Source organism: Leptonychotes weddellii, chromosome 5, assembly GCF_054177405.1.
Source record: "Leptonychotes weddellii isolate Sample4059 chromosome 5, ASM5417740v2, whole genome shotgun sequence".
In the NCBI taxonomy this organism is placed as follows: domain Eukaryota; kingdom Metazoa; phylum Chordata; class Mammalia; order Carnivora; family Phocidae; genus Leptonychotes; species Leptonychotes weddellii.
In genome coordinates, this window is record NC_138373.1 from 132,503,869 (window position 1) to 132,524,735 (window position 20,867).

The 20,867-nt window shown below is 41.3% G+C and overlaps 2 protein-coding genes across 9 annotated transcripts in view; both read right to left on the bottom strand.

Moving 5' to 3' along the window:
- The window catches only part of POC1B (POC1 centriolar protein B), a 92,570-nt gene extending 71,923 nt beyond the window's left edge, over positions 1-20,647 (bottom strand). For 2 of the 8 annotated variants that reach the window (XM_081822185.1, XM_081822184.1), the window contains exons 1-2: positions 20,331-20,643; positions 19,589-19,673 (exon numbers count right to left, since the gene is read on the bottom strand). In XM_081822185.1, the coding sequence (XP_081678311.1) occupies positions 19,589-19,673; positions 20,331-20,345 (100 nt within the window). In that variant the 5' untranslated portion in view covers positions 20,346-20,643. Of the gene's footprint in view, positions 1-3,234; positions 3,279-19,588; positions 20,279-20,330 lie in introns of those variants that run through there. The other 6 variants (XM_081822187.1, XM_081822182.1, XM_081822183.1 and 3 more) reach the window with 6 other exon arrangements.
- On the bottom strand, positions 15,719-19,334 carry GALNT4 (polypeptide N-acetylgalactosaminyltransferase 4). The gene has a single exon (XM_006747722.3). The coding sequence runs from the start codon at positions 19,058-19,060 to the stop codon at positions 17,312-17,314; it is 1,749 nt and encodes a 582-aa protein (XP_006747785.1). The 5' UTR covers positions 19,061-19,334; the 3' UTR covers positions 15,719-17,311.
- Positions 20,648-20,867: the final 220 nt, after the last annotated feature.

Below are 20,867 nucleotides of genomic sequence, written 5' to 3' on the forward strand. Positions count from 1 at the left end.
GATTATTTGTTTTTGGGGTGTTGAATTGCCTAAGTTTTTTTCTATATTTTGGATATTAATCCCTCATCAGATATATCATTTGCAAATATCTTCTCCCATTCACTAGGTTGCCTTTTTGTTTTGTTAGTGGTTTCCTTCACCGTGCAAGAGCTTTTTATTTTGGTGTAGTCCCAATAGTTTATTTTTGCTTTTGTTTTCCTTGCCTGAGGAGACAGATTCTAGAAAAATGTTGCTAAAGTTGATGTCAAAGAGATTACTGCCGATGTTTTCTTTTAAGAGTTTTATGATTTTAGGTCTCACATTTAGGTCTTTAGCCCATTTTTTTCACTGAAATTGAATTTTTATTCCAAATGACTGTAATGGCTAGAAAGACAACAGAAAAAACTGAAAATGATTTGTTTAACTGGAAATTAGAAGTAGTTGATTTCAGGAGAGCAAGCAATGACAGCCTGGCACTCTGATAACAGTCATAACTAAGAAAGCATAAAAATAATCCATGTCCCTCTGACACACAATCTGGATGTGCAGCACGTACAGCAATAACATCAAAAGAAAGAAAGGAGGAAAGAAAAGAAAAATAGGGGACAAATCCACAAAATTCCAAACCTCAGAAATTAACATTCATTTAAGCACACAGTAGTGAAGGTTTTTGGTAGCAAAACTTTTTCATAGTTCTTAAAAGGGAAGTCTTCAAAAGTACTTCTTCAAATTCAAAAGCTAAAAACAATGAAGAGAGAACAGTTACACTGGCTTAAAAGAGCTGCTGCCTGTCACAAAGATGACGATCAGTCCTACTTCCAAACATAGTGAGATCTGATGAACCCGACAACAGAACGGAGAGGCCTCCTGGTAGGCAATGACGTCACTGTGAAACAGTTCATTAATAAATATCATACGTGTTCAGAGGATTTTTCATATATTCTTCATTCTTAGTGTTATGTGGGGTGGCTAGTGATCCTTCCTGAGGAAAGGGCTTTTTTTAAAAAAAAATATTTTATTTATTTATATGGGAGAGAGAGTACGCATGAGTGGGGAAGGGCAGAGGAAAAGGGAGAAAAAATCCAAAGCAGACTCCGCACTGAGATCACAACACGAGCTGAAACCAAGAGTCCGACGTTTAACTGACTGAGCCACCCAGGTGCCCCTGGAAAGGGCATTTGCACATAGACTTGGTGCAGTGAGGATTGATTCAGGCTGACTTGTGGAGGAAGAATGCTCTCTGGGCAGAACAAACACCACGCATGACTGCCCAAGTCAATGTATTTGAAAGACTGAGGAACAGCAAGGAGACCAGCATGTCCACAGTGGAGAGCAGAAAATGAGAACAGTGGGGTGAAAGCTAAGAAGAAAGCAGATTCCAGGCAAAGAGCCATGGTAAGACATGTCTATTTCATGCTAAGTGCAGTGGGAAATCTTTGAAGGATTTTGAGCAAGGGGGATCTCATGACCTGAGTTAAGAAAATTACCACTCTTACAGTAAGAAAGGACGGTCTTTACAAAAAAATGATGCTGGGTCACCTGGATATTCCTAAGGGGGAAGAATGTATCTTGACTTTTACATTTTATACTAAACAGAAAAATAATTCCATATAGAGTATAGATCTAAAAATGTGATAGGTAAAACAACACATTAAGACTAGAATGTAGGAGAATACCTTCATGACCAATGGGTAGGCAATAAACAGGACATGAAAATGATTAAATTACTAAAATTACTAAAGGAAAAGCAATAATTTGTACTACAGCAAAATTAAGAAACTGTGTTCATTGAAAGATACTACCAAGTGAGTGAAAAGGCAAGCCAGAGTGGAAGAAGATATTTACAATACATCTATCCCACATTGAACCCAGAATCTGTAAAGAACCCTACAAATCAATAAGAAAGGGCAAGAAAATAGGCAAAAGGCCTAAATAGGTACTTCATAAAGGAAGATATACAAATGGTCAACAAACGTATGAAATGGTCAATTCAATGAGTCTCTCAGCAAATGCAAATGCAATGGATGAGACAGCACTACACACTCGTCAGAATGTCTACAATGAAAAAGATATATAATACCAAACCTGGGTGAGGATGTGGAACACCTGGACCTCTCATATAATGCTGAGGGTCATAACCATTTTGGAAAACTGTTTTGACATATCTGCTGATGCCGAATATACACTTACCGTCTGACTCAGCAGTTCCACTCCTAGGTATATCCCTGACAGAAACTCTTATGCATGTTTAGCAAAAGGCAGATAATAATAATGTCTGTGGCAATATGATCCAAAATGGACCAAAACTAGAAACCCAACTATCCATCAAAGATGGATACATAAACTGTTGTGTCTTCATACTGTGTACCTCCTGGGTAATGAAGTTTCATTTATATGAAGTTCAAGGAGTAGTAAAACTCATCAACGGAGTTAGAAATCAGTATACAGATTATTGGGGGGCAAGAAGGGAGGACAGTGGCTGCAAGGGAGCACAAGGGGGACTGCTGGGCGTACTGGTTCTGGGTGTTGGTTAAATGGGCATGTCACATTATGAAAATTTAACAAGTTGTCCAATTTGGTTACATATCTTATATTTCAATAAAACTTATAAAAAAATTTAAAATATCACTCTGCTCTGTGCAGAATATACAGGGGGCACGGAGACAGAATTGAAGAAAGTGGTGGTTTAGACTAAACTGGAGGCCATGGAAATGGGAGGAGTCAAAATTAAGATATATTTAAAGGTAGGGGCAGCCGGGTGGCTCAGTCGGTTAAGGGTTCAACTTGTGATTTCGGCTCAGGTCATAACTTTAGGGTTGTGAGACTGATCCCTTTATTGGGCTCTGCTCTGGGTGTGGAGCCTGCTTCAGATTCTCTCTCTCCTCTCCCTCAGCCCTGCCCCACCCCAAAAGATACATTTAAAGATAGAGCCTGTGCAGCCTGCAACTGGATTCAATGTAAGGAAGAGAAAAAGCAGCAGCAAAGGTGCCAGGCTTTTGGACTGGACACCCAGATGAATCTTAGAGCCATCTAATAAAATCAGAAAAACCAGAAGAAAAGGAGGTTGGTGGTGTGGGAACCGAGACTTCTTTTTTAGGACACAGTAAGTTGGAGATGCCCATTAGACATCCAAGTGGAAATGTCAAGTAGTGGGAGGGGTATACTCACCTAGAGCTCAGGGAGAGATTTTAGCTGTACATTGTGATGGTTAAAAGAGCAAACTATAGAATTAGACTCCCTGAGTCTATCACTTACCAGCTATGTGTCCTTGGGCAAGTTACTCAGCTGGGACACTCCATCTGCAAATGAGGTGTTTAAAATAATAAGAGAAATGATACTTGTAATTCGTGGCTGGCACACAGAAAACACTCAAAGGTACCTCTTATTACTACTGTTTTTGGTACTGTTGGCCACAGCAGCAGTCTAGTGCAAGGACTAGACACTGGATAGGATCACCCGGGAAGTGAGACTAGATGAAGAACAGCGTGAAGGCACCTAACCTTGAGAAGGAAGAGCAAAGGAAGGAGCCATAAATAAAATAGGAGGGGACAAGCAGATTTTGCTGTCCAGGAACTCAAAAAGTATTCCAAGAGGGTGACGAGCTGTATCCAATGCTTTAAAGAGATTTAGTAATATTAGGCCTGAAAAGGACCAGCTACATAATTTGTGGGGCCCAATGTAAAATGTAAATGTGGAGGCCCTTGTAGAAAAACTGTTAAGAATTTTAAGACAGCGAGGGGCGCCTGGGTGGCTCAGTCGTTAAGCGTCTGCCTTCGGCTCAGGTCATGGTCCCAGGGTCCTGGGATCGAGTCCCATATCGGGCTCCCTGCTCCGCAGGAGGCCTGCTTCTCCCTCTCCTACTCCCCCTGCTTGTGTTCCTGCTCTCACTATGTCTCTCTCTGTCAAATAAATAAATAAAATCTTTAAAAAAAAAAAAAAAAAAAGAACTGTGTCAGTAAAGTGGTGGGATCAGAGCTGGAGTGGTGTGGGTTGACGAGAAAATGTGAGGGAGGCGGCACAAAGAGTTAATATATACAATTGATTCTTTTTTTTTTTTTAAAGATTTTATTTATTTGTATGACAGAAAGAGAGAGAGAGCACAAGCAGGGGAAGCGGCAGGCAGAGGGAGAGGGAGAAGCAGGCTCCCCGCTGAGCAGGGGGTCCAACACGGGGCTCGATCCCAGTACCCTGGGATCATGACCTGAGCCAAAGGCAGATGCTTAACCGACTGAGCCACCCAGGTGCCCCTGCAATTGATTCCTTAATTCACTGAAGGTTTACAGGGTCCCTAACACTCAATATGTATGCTAAGGGGACCAGGAAAAGATGGTATTACAGGATGATCATGGTGATACAACAATTAATGGGGTGAGGGAGGTCAGAGGGATAAGAATAAGAAGCTTAACTGAGAAGGAGACACAGGGCAGGGCTTGAGCCTTCACATATTTTGTCAGAAAAGGAAAAGAACATCTTAACCAGAGTGGATGCTCAAAAATTATAAAATTAGAGTCGATGGCTACATGCCCACATTAAAGCAATGCTTGCTGTTCTCATGTGAGGCCCAGTGAAGAGAAGTGAGAGAGCAGAATGAACAAGTGGTTCATAGGACAAGGACAACCCAACCTCTGGGCAAGATGGCATTTCAGAGGCCTACTAATTATGAAATACCAGAAGCAGAGATGTCCCAGGTAACATTGTGTGGCTCAGGGTACACTCTATTTCTCCCAAATTCTTCGTCCCTACTTCCTTAACCTGATCCCACCAAACTCTCAAACCATGATAATAAAAGGTATTTGATTATCAATATCAACGTTGTATAGTGTCAACGTGGGATTTGCTTTCATACATTTCTACGGAGCCACACCTTATATAAACATTACCACATAAAAGCTTGTGGCATTCATCATCTGAATGGTCTATTTTGAGATAAAATGTCAAAGGCAGGAAGTTTAGAGAAAAGGTTAACTAGTAAATCGACTCATTTAAAAAACTATTTATATTCTATAACAATAATTCACCGTTTCAAGAAATCCTCATTAGGACAAAAGAAAAAACAAAGTCAGTGCTCACGTAAGCCAGTGCTGAGTCTCTGCAGGTAACAAGGAACATACTAATGGAGAACATGTTTGCTTTCCATAATGCCCAAAAGTTACTGTGTCACCCGAAGTAGCAATAACTTTAGTCAACCTAAGATCTCTCACTCCTTGATTTACCCCAAACTGAAGTTATTTAGAGGTTTGCTCTGTCAAGAATACTATATCCTAGAAAGAAATGGTATTGCCTCCAATTTTCAAGTTTGTTGTTGAATTATCTTATCTTTTCTATTGGTAATATATGTACATGATATTGGTATTTACCAAAATCTCCTTCCAGACCTTGGCCACCCAGTTCCCCTTCCTAGAGGCAACCAATGTCAGCCACTGCCTGAATACCCTCCTATACGCTTAAACAAATACATGTCTATTCACAGGTCTTTTTTATACAAATGGTAAAATGTTATTCCTGCCATTCTGCATTTTGCTCCTGCATCTTCTTCTCCACTAGCCCACTTAGGATAATATATTGGAGGTCATGTTTTTTCAGCACATAGAACTGTCTTATTCTTTTCCTCCCTAGTTTTGATAAAACTTTATTTTGATAATTTCAAGCTTACAGAACAGTTACAAAGGTAGTACAAGAAACTCCCTTATATCTTCTACCTTAGATTTTTGTCTTTGTTGACATTCTATTTGCTTTATATTCTCTCTCCAAACACTCTTACATATGCATATTTTGTCTTAACTATTTGAAAGAAAGTTAGAAATATAATGTCTCTTTACTATCAAATACTTCAGTACACATTTCCTAAGAACAAGGATATTCCATTGACATAAATCATAGTATAGTTAACAAAGTCAGGAAATTAAATGCTATTTAATATATTCTTAATACTTATCCACAATCTATATATATAGGCCTTGTCAATTATAGCTATTTTCCCCAGTCCATGGTATAATCCAAGGATATGTACTGCATTAAGTGCCAAATGTCTTTGGTTTCCTATAAACTGGGAAGATTTCCTAAGTCACTTTTTCTCTTTATTGACCTTGATATTCTTAAAGACTACAGATCTGTTATTTTTGTGGGATATTCATCAATTTTTTTCCTGATGTTCCTCAGGATTAGATTCAGGATATGTATTTTTGATAGGAGATCCACAAGTTTTTTTATACCATTTTCATATTAGGGTGTATGTGATGTCTGTCTGTCCCAGACACTTCGTTTAGGTGGTTTTTGCCTGGTAAATTTAGTATTGTTCCCTTCTGTAATCAGTAAGTTGTTTGCGGGGAGATACTTTAGAACTATATAAATACCCTATTCCTCAATAAACTATCACAACTAATTTTAGCATCCTTAATGCTTTTCTAACCCATCATTCTTTCCATAATTTACTAATTAATTATAAATTATATTAATTAATAATTTAACTAATGAACTAATATATAATTTGTTAATTTATTATTGCAAGGAAGAACTTCCCCTTTTCCTCTATTTCTCTATTTATTCATTAGCTTATTTTATCAATATGGACTCAGATTATAATCTATAGCTATCATTATTTATTTTGACTCTCATGCTATTCCAAATCTGGCTAGGGAGAGACCCTTAAACTGGCCTCTGTGACCTTCTCTAATATGTGTCCATCATTCTTGGAGTACTCCCTTCCAGAATCACTTCTAGAACTCTGATCTCCGCCGCCTCCACTCAGCTAGGATGTCACTGCTTTGGCTCTACCTGACCATGGGCTCACCTTGTGTGTTTCCCTCCTTGCAGGGGTCATCACAGCTTTGCACTCCCTGTTGTTTAATGCCTGAATACAGTTGCCTCATATATTTTGTCTCATTTTACAGTTGTTTTCAGGCAGGTGTGCAATTTTGGTTACCAATTACCCTGTCCTGACTGGAGATGGAAGGACGCCTTCTTCTTTCTAAAAGCCACATAGTATTCTATTGTGTAGCTACACCTTAATCTATTTAACCAGCCTACCCTATTTAGGTTGTGTACAGTCTTGCCCTTTCACAAATGATGCCATACTGTGCATGTGTCATTTATGATGTGTGCAAGTACATCACTGGGATCAATTCCTTAAAGAATTATGAATGGGTCAAAGAGTACATGTTTTTAAACTTACAAAAAGGTCTGTGATCACAATATAGTATCTTTCACAACTTTATACATTTGGATTATATCCCTCTTGGGCTTTTCCATCCCATATTCAAGAGAGTCCCAATAATTCAGGTCACCTTCATATAGAAATTCTTGAATCTTTCAACTATTTCAGAGGTCCTTCTAGATATTTTGGACGCTGATTATGTCCCACTTGTACTTTACTACCAGAAGTAAACTCAGATTTCTAGTTTGAGGGCACCATGATTTTGTACTTCCTGTTGCATTTCCAGGTTCGTGCTTGTCTTTGGATCACAAAAGAAACTCCAGGCTGCCTTCTTCAAGGAAAAATAAACAAGGACATCTTCTAAGGAAATCTATAAGAAGGAGTTTTCTATAACTATTTTTAAGAAAAGAAAAAAAAAATAATTCCTAAGCATACACATCTATAAACTTAGATAAAAGAGAGAAGGCTGCCCAATAAAAAGATAATATTCTAATCTTCACTAGATAAACTTTAATACCTATCTAATACTTTCAGAATTAGTTTGTGATCTCCAAGCACTGTGTAGTAATATAAATAAATGATGGCACTAACTGAACATTCCTCTGCCCTGAATGAGGGACTATTTAATCATGTCTTCCTTCTTGCTGACACTAAGTAATTGTCTTACTAGTGTAAACATAGTCTAAAAGGAGCTGTGGGTGCTTTAAAAATAATCTTTAGTAATGACAATCTGGGGAAACTTAATTTAACTTATTCAAATTCCATATCTCTATGAGGATGGACAATTATAACAACATGCACAGTTACTGAGTTGTTACTATGGGCCAAGCACTTTTAAAGACTTCATAAGCATTATTTTATTTAATCCTCACAACGAGGCAGGTAAATATAATTAACCTTCTTGTACAGATGAGGAAAGAAATAAAGCTTAGCAAGGTTAGGTAATTTGCCCAAGGTCACAGAGGCAGAAAGTAATGGAGTCCATTTTTAACCCAATTCTATCAGACTCCAAAGCCTGAGCATTTAACCAATAACCCAGTGCTTTGAGAAGCACCGGGAATTTATGGACTATCTCCATTAGAATTACTGGGAACCTTGTTTAAAATGTGTAATTCCAGGAGCACCTGGGTGACTCAGTCAGTAAGTGTCCAACTCTTGGTTTTGGCTCAGGTCATGATCTCAGGGTTGTGAGATGGAGCCCAAAGTGGGCTCTGTGCTCAGTGCAGTCTACTTGAGGTTCCCTCTATCTCTCGTGTGCACTCTCCCTCTCTTTAAAATAAATAAATAAATATTTTTTTAAATGTGTATTTCCAGCAAATTAAGCATTCTTTGGAGTGAGACCAAGGAAGTCTGATGTACATCAAACCTAGAGAAATATGGCACTCTGCTACTGTCTCTCAGTGCATATACTAGATCACTTTAGCACTAAGGAGTAATTTTTTGAACTAGAACAGTAGGAGAAACTTTAACAAAGCTACTACACAGGTTGCCATCAAGAACCATAATAGAAAAAGAATTTCTGGCAAACTTTTACTGTGGTTTCACCATGAGGAAAACAACTTAAAAATGCCAAATTTCATTCTGCTCCTATTAGAAAGAAAGAAAGAAAGAAAGAAAGAAAGAAAGAAAGAAAGAAAGAAAGAAACTTGTTCTTTATCATCATTTATTCTACAAACAGCCCAAAGGCTAAATAGGGATTGAGTCAATGACAGGATAACCTTGAAGGAAAAAAAAGGGGGGAAGTGACAACTTCAATGTTAAAATTATATAAATTTAAATCAAAACCTCTAAAATGCAGCTCAGATTCTACAAACCACGTGACAGTACTTTTAAACTCTCGTGATGTTTAAATAAACTTGAGTGCTGCCCTCTGAGAAGGTAGCCTAATGGAAAAAATGTGGCTCCAGAATCAGACGGCAAACCAGGCCCAGCCAGGCTATAGAGCTTCAGCAAAGTCACCGAACCATCAAAAGGGATGGAAACACTTCACCGGTTACTGTTTCTTCCCATTCCCCTGTCCTCTGATCCTTCCCAACCCACCCTGTGAAACCCAAGAGCCCACCACCTTCTAAAAGGTTATCAAGTATAAATCTGCCACACTTTATGCTCTATTTCCTCCAGTCATGACCAGACCAGAAGTTGAAGCCTTGAGCCCCTCTGGTCATCAATCACATGTACTCACTCCCATAATGCTCTGAATGTCCCCTTAGCTGACCCTAACACCTGTGCCTTCTCTCCTTTCCAAAAGTTACCACTCGGCCAGAGGAACACCCACTAGATGATCTCCCTTATACCTACCTCCTCCTCCCTGAAAGTCCCTTCTTCTCAACCACTTATGTTTGATTTTGCTTGGGAACCCCAAGTTTCCTGAAACCCTTTCAAGTGACAATCATTTTCTCTTTCCCATTTCACCTACCCCAGGTCACAGTTTTCCTCTCCAACTCCTGATATTATTAGTTCATTCAAAAGATATCTCACCCCTACAACACGTAAGGCATTGTGGCAAGGGCAGGGAAAGTCCTAAGTAACAAAATAGGCAAAATCTCTAAATGGGGAGCGAGCTTACATTCAGATGAAGAGGAGGAAAACAAGTCAACAACAGGCAAACATATCATTTTCAATTGTGCTAACAGACATGAAAGATAAGTCAGGGAGTCATAATAAGAATTCTGTGTGAGGGTAGAATACTTAATTCAGATGGAGTTATCAGTAGCATTTTAAGTAGAGGCATCAAGGACAAGAAGGAGCCAGCCAAGCAGAGTGAAAACTGAAGAGCCTTTCAGACCAAGGGAATAACCAAGACTCTCCAAAGCCCTCTAGTTCCACGCTTCCTCAGCGACTCATTCAAAGGCCACATCCTGCATCTTGTCATCAGCAGAACCTGAACACTTCCCAGATCATGAATCAAAAGCCATCATCCTCTGACAACCTGCAGAGGCTCTCTTCATTTCTCCCTCCAAATTCTAATCTTCATTTCTCTCCTTATCCAATTGATAATCCCTCTCTTCCACATATATTCAACCCCTTAACCCTCCCTCCTTCCTTTAAATTTCCTCAGCCAAGTCCCAATCACTCTGCCTTTTCTGGGACTATATCTGTACCAGTGAAAAGGGCTAGACACACCCCCAAACAGATTGGAAACACTGTAAATTCAGAACCACTAATTTCACAAGGATCTTCCATACTGTCCAGCAGTGCTTAATTCTGCAATAGTCCCCTCCCCACTCTCCTAATGACGCGGAGCCTGATGTGCGGCTCGATCTCATGACCCTGAGAGCATGACCTGAGCCAAAATCAAGAGTCAGACACTTGATCGACTGAGCTACCCAGGTGCCCCTGCTAATGACTGTAATATCTTCTCCTCTCAATTCAACATTTCTACCCCACCCTGGACCTTGGCTTTCATTACACCCTACTTTCATGGTTTTTCTCCTATCTTTCTGATTATCCCTTCTTAGATTCTTTTGCCATTTCTTCTTCTGGTCTAGAGGTTGGAGATCTTTAGGACTCAGTCTTGGGCCATTTGCCCTCATTGTTCTATGTTCTTCCCAGGTGACCTCAAATATTCCCATGACTTTGCTAAAATCAAAAACAAATGGAGACCAGCCTTGAAAATTCCCTGAGCACACAAAACCTATTTAGTCATACAAAGATTAATTTAGCTTATTTTGTAAAACTAACTTGACCTGGGTCATTTCTTGCTTATGTCCCTGGAAATCATAAGAAAACTTGAACTGTTTCCCAAGGTAACTGCTGACCAACACCCTATCATTTAAGACAATTCTAATATTATAAGCAATCAGTGTGAAGAATAAAGTCACTGCTTTCTTACAGTAAAAGCTGCTTTATAACATATCTCTGAGCCTCATTCCATGTTTTGGGTTACTCCCAGTTTGCAAACTGTCTTTATGGCATGCACACAATAAACTTTTACTAATTACTATTTCAGGGACTGCTTGGTGTTACTTCTGTTATTTCTGAATTTTTGACAACTTTAAATACCATCTTTATGCTAAGAACCACATTTCTCTCTTTCCCAGATCACCACGTTAGTTTGAAGACCACCATCATCTCCTGCTGTTATTACTAATATAGCTTCTAATTGATTTCTCTACTAATAGTTCAGTCTCCACATAGTAGCCACAATGATCTTTTTGAGGTATAAATCATATCATGCCATTCCCTTACTTAAAACCCCTCAACAACTTTTCACAACTCTCAGAACAAAATCCTAAAACATGGCCTCTGTCTTAGTTTTCTGTGGCTGCCATAACAAATTGCCACAAACTTAGAGGCTTAAAACAAAGGAAATTTTCTTGTATAGTTCTGAAGGCCAGAAGTACAAAATCAAGGTGTTGGCAGGAATCTCTCTGAAGTTCTAAAGTGGATTCCATTCCTTGCCTCTTCCAATGTCTGAGGCCCCCAGAAGCTCTTTGGTTCATGGCTGCATGACTCCAATCCCTGCCTCTGGCTTCACATGGCCTTCTCCTCTTATTTCTTTTGTGTCTCTCATAAGAACACTTGTCATAGGATTCAAGGCTCACCAAGATAATCCAGGATGATCTCTTTTAGAGATCCTTAACTTAATTACATCTGGAAAGAACTTTTTTTTTTTCCAAATAAGGTTACATTTACAGGTTTCAGGGACATGTTTGAAGTGCCACCATTTGACCCACTCTAGCCTCCAAGACCTTACCTAAACTGCCTCTGCCTTCCCCTGCAAACTCATCTCCCAAAGCTCTCTCTCTTCATTTACAGGCTCTAGCCCTTCTGGTCTTTTTTTTTTTAAGTAAATTTTTTTTAAGTTTGTTTGTATATGTATGTATGTATGTACGTATGTAAGTATGTATGTAATCTTTACACCCAATGCCAGGCTTGAACTCACAACCCTGAGATCAAGAGTCATATGCTCTTCCAAATGAGCCAGCCAAGCACCTCTGGCCTTCTTCTATTTCCTTGATCAAGGACAAGTTCTTTCCCACCCTTGGTTTTTGCATACGCTATTCTCTCTCCAGTCTTTGCCTAGCTAACTCCTCCTTCAGGTCTTGAGTTAAATCTAACTTCTACAAAGGAGTGTCTCTTAACCCCATAAACTTACGTCGCCACTGTTCTTCCTTTTCTTCATACCATGCACTTCTTTTCCTGTTTCAGGTTGTACTTGCACATGATTTATGTGTTTCCTAGTTAAAATCTGTCTCTATCATTGGACTGTGAATTCTTCATACCCCCTGAAAAAGCACACACACGTGTTTTGTTCACCTCTGTGTGCATACCCAGAGCATAAGCCAGCATCTGGCACACAGTAGCATTAACTAAATAAAGGAGCACTAAATAGAGTACCTCCCATTTCCCTCTTTGAACAAGATTAGATACATGCAAATAAGAGGGTTAGAATAGTGACCAGACAGCCAAGGACACCCCTGCAGTAGACAACTCTCCCAGGCCAGCCTGAGAAAATGATTGAGCTTGGCACAAAAGGAAAAGTAGTGTCTGATTAACAGCAAGTTGTAAGGACCTGTCTACTCTTCAGTTCTGCCATGGACAACTATTCAATTCAGGAACTCATTTCACCTTTTATAATAATCCCTACTTCCTGTTCAAAAAAATTGATTGAGGTTTCTCTGAAATCTTAGGAAAGAATTCCAATACAAACTGATTTCTACTCACAGCCTAATTCACATATATATCTAGCTTTCTTAATTCTGCTGAATTACAAAATGACTCAAGTATTAATAAATCCTGCTGGCCTGTTTTAAAGTCTAATAGGCACAGAGGGACATAGAAATCTTTTCTGGGATACATGAAATTCTCCAGCCTCTTCTTTTCCCCTAAAGTTTTCTTTATTTAAAAAATAATTGAGACGTAATTCAAATACCATAAATTCACCCTTTTATAGTGTATAATTCAGTGTTTTACCCAAAGTTGTACAACCATTGTCACTATGTAATTCCAGAACATTCTCATCACACCCCTGCCCGCAAAAAAAAAAAACCCACCATCTCCATTAGCAATCATTCTCTACTCCTCCCCCCCACCAACCCCTGGCAAACCCTATGTACTGTCTCTATGATTTTCCCAGTCTTTTTTCACTTTCATGAAATTGAAACAGAGATAAAATGATTTGCACAGGGTTGCCATCACTTAGTAAGACAGCAAGATTATAACATACATATTTATAGTAACACTTTAAACTCTATGTAAAAAAAAAAAACCAAAAGGTCAGTAAAAATACGTTTACCTCAACTATACATATCCTAAATGTGGCTATAAGACATCTGATGTCTTAGAATAGTGAATCCCCACTATTCACTTAGAATAGTGATTCCCAGGCAGTGTCTCAGGCTGGGGAGAGGCAGGGGTGTAAGGCATTAGGCAGAATCACTAAGGAGGAAGAGAGATATGATTGGTGGACAGGAAATGTACTTAGGATGGGGTGATGCAGAGAGAAGGTTAAGGGAAATGTGAGGCTATGTGGTTTACAGAATGGACATATTTCTTTTTAGCCTAGCATTTTGAAATTGGTGTTAAGGTGCCCAGACGCTCACCTGCTTCCTTTTATAGTGCCCCCAATGGGTCCCAGAACTCCAGGATCATTTCCTGTTTGTTTACAAGTAGTTAACGCATGTATTAATAGTGCTAACACCGCTTCAGAATGCTTGTTGGTTAATGACACCTTGCAAAATAATGCAGGAACTTTGACTTTTTAATATTCTGTCTGTATTTCAAACAAGCAAAATAATTACAAGCTTAACTCACCTCTGTTACCATCAACAAATGTGTACACAGAAACAATGATCCCATAGACTAAAATTATTAGAATCCATTTGCAAAAATAATTAGCCACACATTTTATTTTATATCTTAATCAATATTGCAAAAACCATTAACAAAAGGAAAAAAAAGGATGGAAACTGCTCATCACAAAGGAAAAAAATTCATTGTTCAAAAGATTAATCTGAACCTCAACATTCTTTGTGCTCATTTAAAAATATTATTAACACAGCAATTTAAAGGGACAAACAAGTCAAAACTAAATATTTTATTAATTAAAATTGAGATCCTAAAACCACTAAGACTCTACAACTTAAAAATAACCTCTTGTATTCAACCTAGAAAAGTTTGATTTGCCAACATACAATGAATATGCAGGAGCCTACCCCTGGGGGAGTAAACAGATTTTCTTATACAAACAAGTTATTCTGAGTTACAGAGATCCTGCAGATGACTAGGTTATCAATTTTTTAAAAGACGACTGCTAGAAATGCCTATTTAGACAATCTACTCAAAGAACTGGACACTAAATGACAGTGACCATTTAAAATGGAAACCTCTTGTCTACCAAATATTTTACTGAAACTGTTACTAGTATGTAAAGTAACTTAAAAGGTCAACTCTTCATGGTCTACAGCAGAAGAGAGCTTTGGTACCAATAAATTGGAATTAGGGAATCAAAATAAATTTTGTTTGTAATTTTACAGTATGTTTTTGAAATTAAATTGGAAATGCCTAAAGATGAAAATATGAAAGTCTCATTCTTCTGTTACATACACTGTCAGGAGGAATGAACAACTGGACACTTTCAAGTTATTGGTATAAATAAAGCACTATCCCAAAATTCCTTCCAAAAAGATTAATGGGTCACAGCCTGAAGTTTAGGCAACAGGTAAACAATTAAGTACTCTGCTTTTCAGTACCCCTCCCCCTTCACCTTTTGACAAGAGCAGCAAGATACTGGAATAAAAGTAATTCCAATAAGTACTTCCAGAATACATCAATTTTAGTTTTTCCATTTGATAGGGAGCTAACAAGAACAAAAAAAAAAAAAAAGAGAGAGAGAAAGGATAATTTAAATTAAAAGTAGACCGGGCAAGAGGAGAGGGTGGGTTTAGAAACAACCATTTTTGCAAAATTCAGAGTATTCTTATAAATCCTTCTTAAATTACACCCATGGCCATGTACATTGCACATGAAATTTGGACAATTCTTTGATAAACTTTAAGGTTGGTAATTAATGAAAGTTATTAACACATTTTCATTTTAAGAAGCAAAAGAGAAATAAAATATTCAAGATACATAGCACTTTTACTTTTTAAAATGGTTATCCTAAAAGCTTTCCTTAAATTCACATTCTGCAAAGTTCCTTCTGTCCCATCGTCATGTACGCACTGAAAACAACTTTACTTATGAGTACTGTCATCTAATTCTCTATGGAGTACGTATTTTTCATAAATCTAGACCAAAGTGAACTAATTGAGATTTAATTCTAAATTCAGCCTATGATTTCTGGATATAGCATTGAAATAAAACTAGTAAACATACTTTTTTCTTAAAAAAAAAAAAGTATGCTTTTACTCAGGTAATTAGTTTTGGTAAATATTTATATTCTTAGCCCAAAAGATTACTTTTAGAGTTTGAAGAGTAAAGCTAAAAACAAAAATTGGTTCAATAATTGTCAAAATAAAATGAATACAAACATTGACCACAACAATTTTCCACTCAATCCAAACTAAACCACTTCAGTTGGGCTCAGCTCACTTAATTATTTTTTAGGGATTTATTTATTTATTTATTTATTTGAGAAAGAGAGAGAAAGAGTGGAGGGAGGGGCAGAGGGAGAATCTCAAGCAGACTCCCCACTTAGTGCAGAGGCCAACGTGGGGCTCGATCCCATGACCCCCGAGATCATGACCTGAGCTGAAACCAAGAGTCGGACACTTAACCGACTGAGCCCCCCAGGCGACCCTCACTTAATTTAAAACTGTCCCTCTTTTCCAGCTTCATAACTGAACTGAATGTTGTTCAACCACATTATCTGTGTTAAAAGTGAAGACATAAAAAGTATTATAAAGACTGCAAGAGTGATTGTAATGTGTGATCAAAACATTTCAGAGCTGGAAGGAATCTTTGAGATCTAATCCAGCACCCATATTTACAGATGAGAAAACTGAGGCCCAAACAGTCTGTTGGTCAAAGGACAGGACCAAAATCACATTCCATGGCTGAGCCTTTCATTCATTCATCATCCATCCATCCATCCATCCATCCATTCACCCACTTAATGAAAGCTGCCTAAGTACCAGGCTGATGCTAGGTGCTGAAAACAGGCTGCAAGGTGGCGTTCACCAGTGCCCAGACAGTCTTTTTCCTTGTTTTAAGATATATCCTTAAACGTCCTAATCAGGAAGACTCCTACAAGAATCCCACAGCCTTTGTAGCATGCGGCCCACTTTCAGTTTCACACATTTCAGTAAACGCAGTTGGGTTTAACTTCAGAGAGCCAACAACTATGTTTACTTTAAACGATTGAGCATTAACAAAGGGAAGCACAGTATTGTGAATGAGTCCCTCTCCAGTACATTCATAACTTAAGGAAGTGCAATCAGAAAATGCCCCCCACACACAAAAAAAGAGTTCACAGAGAGGACAGCTTACAAAATCAGAGCAATATGAGGTATCAATACAAATCAGTGAAGTCTAATAGCTCAAGTTCACCAAGTATGGAATGTAAATATCTCCCCATTTCATCAGACGTGGGTATGCTTTTCTGAGATGTCTCCATGTTAAAAAGACCTCCAAATTCATATTCAAACTAATGACCTCTTCCAATGAAACATACATCTAAACCAGGCCTTTTCCCTTCAAATCAACTTTCTTTGATTTCTAGCTGATTAAAGGAAAATCAAAATTTAAAAAAAAAACACCTAAAATTTAATGTGCTGGCTAAAAGAAATTCAAATCCTATATACAATCAAAACAGCAATAGCTCCAACCGCACATTTATGAGTTCTGTTTTTAAAGGGATGGGTAGTGAACTTACCCATCAACATAACTCATCCCTCATTCTGCTTGGACTTTTACATTCTGTAATACTAAGTCTGGCACTTAAACATTTTGTGTATCTCAATTCACAGTCAACTTCTTTAAGGAGAAGAAACCATATTGACAAAGCTCTTAAATAAGACAACCCATCAATAAGGCACTTTGAGAGATTAAACAGCAGCTCCCTATGCACCCACTTTCAGTGTTCTACACCAAAATGGAACACAGCTTTCACAGAGCTCTCGCAGATGACCAGTGGGTGATTTCTGATAAAATAAAATCTTCACTGACGTTCTTTACCGGCTCTTTGACTTTCTTGGAACTCTTGTCAGCTCAGGAAGAAAGTGCCGTTGTGCTCTTCTATTTCTCAAACTTCCAGATTTGATTTTTATCTAGAGCATCACAAGTTCTCATTTGAACATCAGGTCGACCCTCAGGTGTCCGGAAAGCACTAAGACACAGCCCCGAGTGTGGATGAAAAATGGTTCCATCTTCTTTAAAATGCCAAATAATGTTTGCTGGGATAGGGAACCCATCTTTTGGACAATTTTGCATTCCTACATAATTTTTTTGCTCAGGAACCTCTGCACATAATTCTGTCACAGAGTTAAACCTTATTTCTTTGCTTGAGGTATATTCAAAGAATTGATTGCCTCCTTGACCATGGCATCCAAACAGGGAAAGGTTAGCACCTGTGGGGTTGTTGTCAGGAGAATTATAATCTAAACATTCAGAAGAGATTCCCATACTGCGAACAGCTCCATGCCAACCTGGCCTATCCTCTGGAACGTGTAAATTAGAAAACACATTTTTCAAATACCAGTCAAAACTCTGGCACTTCAGCCGTTCTCGTAGTAATTTTCTTTCAGAAATATCACCATAAGCTTCTTTCCTTGCTGGAGGGTTTCGATTATAGAAATGCTCTTTGTACTCGTCCATCCACACTTCCGCTGCCCGAGCAGTATTCTGTAGGAAATTGGGTCTAGCATATGGCGCCCGCTTGGGGAATACATGGCCCACATGGGAACACGGGTGGATCTCCAATTTACCACCACACTGCCACACCCTAAAAGACAGCTCAAGGTTTTCACCTCCCCACACTTCCATTCCAGTGTCATATGTTCCAAGGTACTGAAAATATTTCTTGCTGACAGCAAACAGTCCTCCAGCCATGGTGGGTGATCTGATTGGGTCAATTCTCGATTTCCGTCTGTCCCTTTCATGTTTGGGGACAGAATGCCACTGGAAGGTTAAGCGCCAGTCAAATCCACCAATCATGGGCTCCCCGGTCTGCATATAGAATTCAAAAGTATTCCAATCAATGGTGTCTATAACAGGACAAACAATTGCCGTCTCATCGTTACCAATTCTTTCCAAAAGTGGTTCTAACCAACCAGAATTACACTCACAGTGACAATCCAGGAAAGTGAGGACATCCCCAGTGGCAAAAGTGGCCCCAATCAGGCGGGCTCTAACCAGCCCTTCCCGCTTATTTGTTCTAATCAAGCGCACTCTATTAAGAGTGCTGATATAAGTTTCAAGCTGTGTCTTCAAATAAACTCTGTCACTCAAGTCATCCACTAAGATGATTTCCTTCAAAAGGACCGCAGGAGAAGTTTCTAAAACACTGTGGATGGTGCGGAGCAAAGTCGACCAGGCTTCATTATAGAAAGCAATGATAACAGAGGTGGTGGGAAGTCTCCTATAATTAAACTTCTTGGATTTACATTCATACATTCTCTTATCTTCTATGTGGCGATGCAGGGAAATCCTGTCACTGAGATAAATATTAATGGCATATCTCTCAATAAGTTCCTCTTGCTGCTTCAATTCACCCTCGCTGAGCTGGAGTTTGCTGGCTTTTCCCCACTCCCCAAGTGCATGGGAGTCGGCTGGGGGCTTCTTGTAGAGCGGACGAGACAAATCCTCTGCCTTTTCCCAGGGGTCTGAAAGCTGTTTTGGCCCCCGCTCCCTGGCAAGGTCGGCTGCTGGAGAGGCATGCAAAGTGGAGACCGAGAGTTCCACTAAGATATAGGCCACTGTTAAAAGCGCCAGCAACAGGCAGCTTTTGCCTGCCCAGGTCCACCTCACGGCCATCCGGATCCTCATGGCCAGGGCGCAAACGCGGCCACCAGAGTCACCACGCAGGAGAAGGGCTGCGGACCCGCAGATTTGAGTTCCCGGCTCAGGTAGGAGCGAACTTCCGAGCGGGTCCCTTCTTTGACGCAGACGCTCGGCTCCTTTCCTGCCACGCGGGCTTCCAGGGGTGACCTGAGACCCCTCAGTCCTTGGCCTCCGGCACAGCCCCAACTCCTCTCTCCCCGCTTCCTCCTGCTCTTCTCACAACTTTTCACAAACTCTCTCGCCAGCACCCCACCCTCCCTGGGCCGAGGACAAACCCCTCCCCTTCCCACTCACTCCTCCTGGTGGTTAGTTAGCGAAAGTCGTCGGCCTGGCCCAGGCCTGTAGGCGACTCTGCGGGGCTGGGATGGGGGCGCCGGGACCGACACGACCAAGGTGCCCGAGTCTCCCGCCGCTCTCAACCTCCACCCAGGTCCTCAGTGGTTCTCCCGCGGCCCCGTGTGGACAGGAGGCAAGGTTTCCGACCTCATCACAAAAAGAGAGAATAACACTTACCAAGTTGTTTGCCGTTGGGACTAAAGTCCACGGAGGTGATCGCAGCTTTGTGGCCCTTAAAATATCGCTCCAGAGCGGGGTCCTCCTGGGAAGGAAAGTTGTCAAGTGCTGCAAGCAGGTGCAGACCTCGGACGCGGGAGTTCCGGGATCAGCACGGTCTCCTCCCCCGGAGCCGGGCCTGGGAACCGCCACACTGGCGGCGAGCCTGCGGGGCAGGGGCGCCCTGCGCGAGCACACGCCCGGACCCCTGCCGGGGGATGCCAAGCGCCGGCTTCCCGCGCAGAACCCGCAAAACCCGCCATGGGCGCTTCCCAGAATCAGGCGCGCCCGCGGGGCCCCCTGGGCAACTTATTTGAATGCACGTTCCCGGGCCCCGGCCGCTGGCTCGGAGTCACAGGTGCGAGTCGGGGCCCCGGCTTCGGTACTTTTTAAAAACCTGCCAGGTGATTCTGACGCAGGCGCTCCACGCAAACCCTCCGAGAATTCTGGGGGCCATAGGGCTGCCCCGGCTCGGTCCGGGGCTCCGGGACGCGGGGAGAAGCGCCCGGGATCTGGCCAGAAGTCGGCCCCAGTAACAGAGAGTGAGACGTGGACGCCCCGGGGCGAGGGGCTAGGGGCTAGCGGCTCAGGACCCGGCTGCGGACACCGGCCTCCATCTCCCGCCAGGTGCGAGCGCGGCCCCGACCTGGCTCCGCAGCCCTTGGCACCAGCTCCGGGGAGGCGCCCCCCAGCCCCTCCTTACCAGGGCGGAGGCCATGGGAGGCGCGGTTGGCGCCGGGCTCCAGCCGGCGGGGGGAACCGGGGGAAGGGAGAGGACGGGGTCGGGGGGGGGACCGTGCGACGCCCGGAACCGTCTGCCCAGAGCGGCGGCGCCTCCCGGTCACTACAACAACGGCGGCCCAGTCAAACCCCGCGCTCCAGGCGTGGCCAGTCGAGCCCCGAGGCGTCGCCGGCGCCGGAGGGATCCGGGCCGCAGCCGGCAGGCAGGCGGGACGCCCCGGGGTCAGGTGTGACCCGAAAGCCAAAGTTTAGCTCTCCCCGCGGCTTGAAACTGTGAAGTAGGGCAGTCACCGGGATGGAAATGAGACCGATGGGAGGAAGGGTAAAGAGTCTATGATCGATGCAATCGAAGTTCAATTACACGTTAAAGAGACAGCGCCCACAAATTTGAAGAGGGTCCCCAACCGCTTAATAACGGAGGAAGGGAGTTTTGATCTGAAGTTGGGCAGCTTGATAGTTATTAATATACGCACAGGAACTAAACCTCTGGAGGACACAT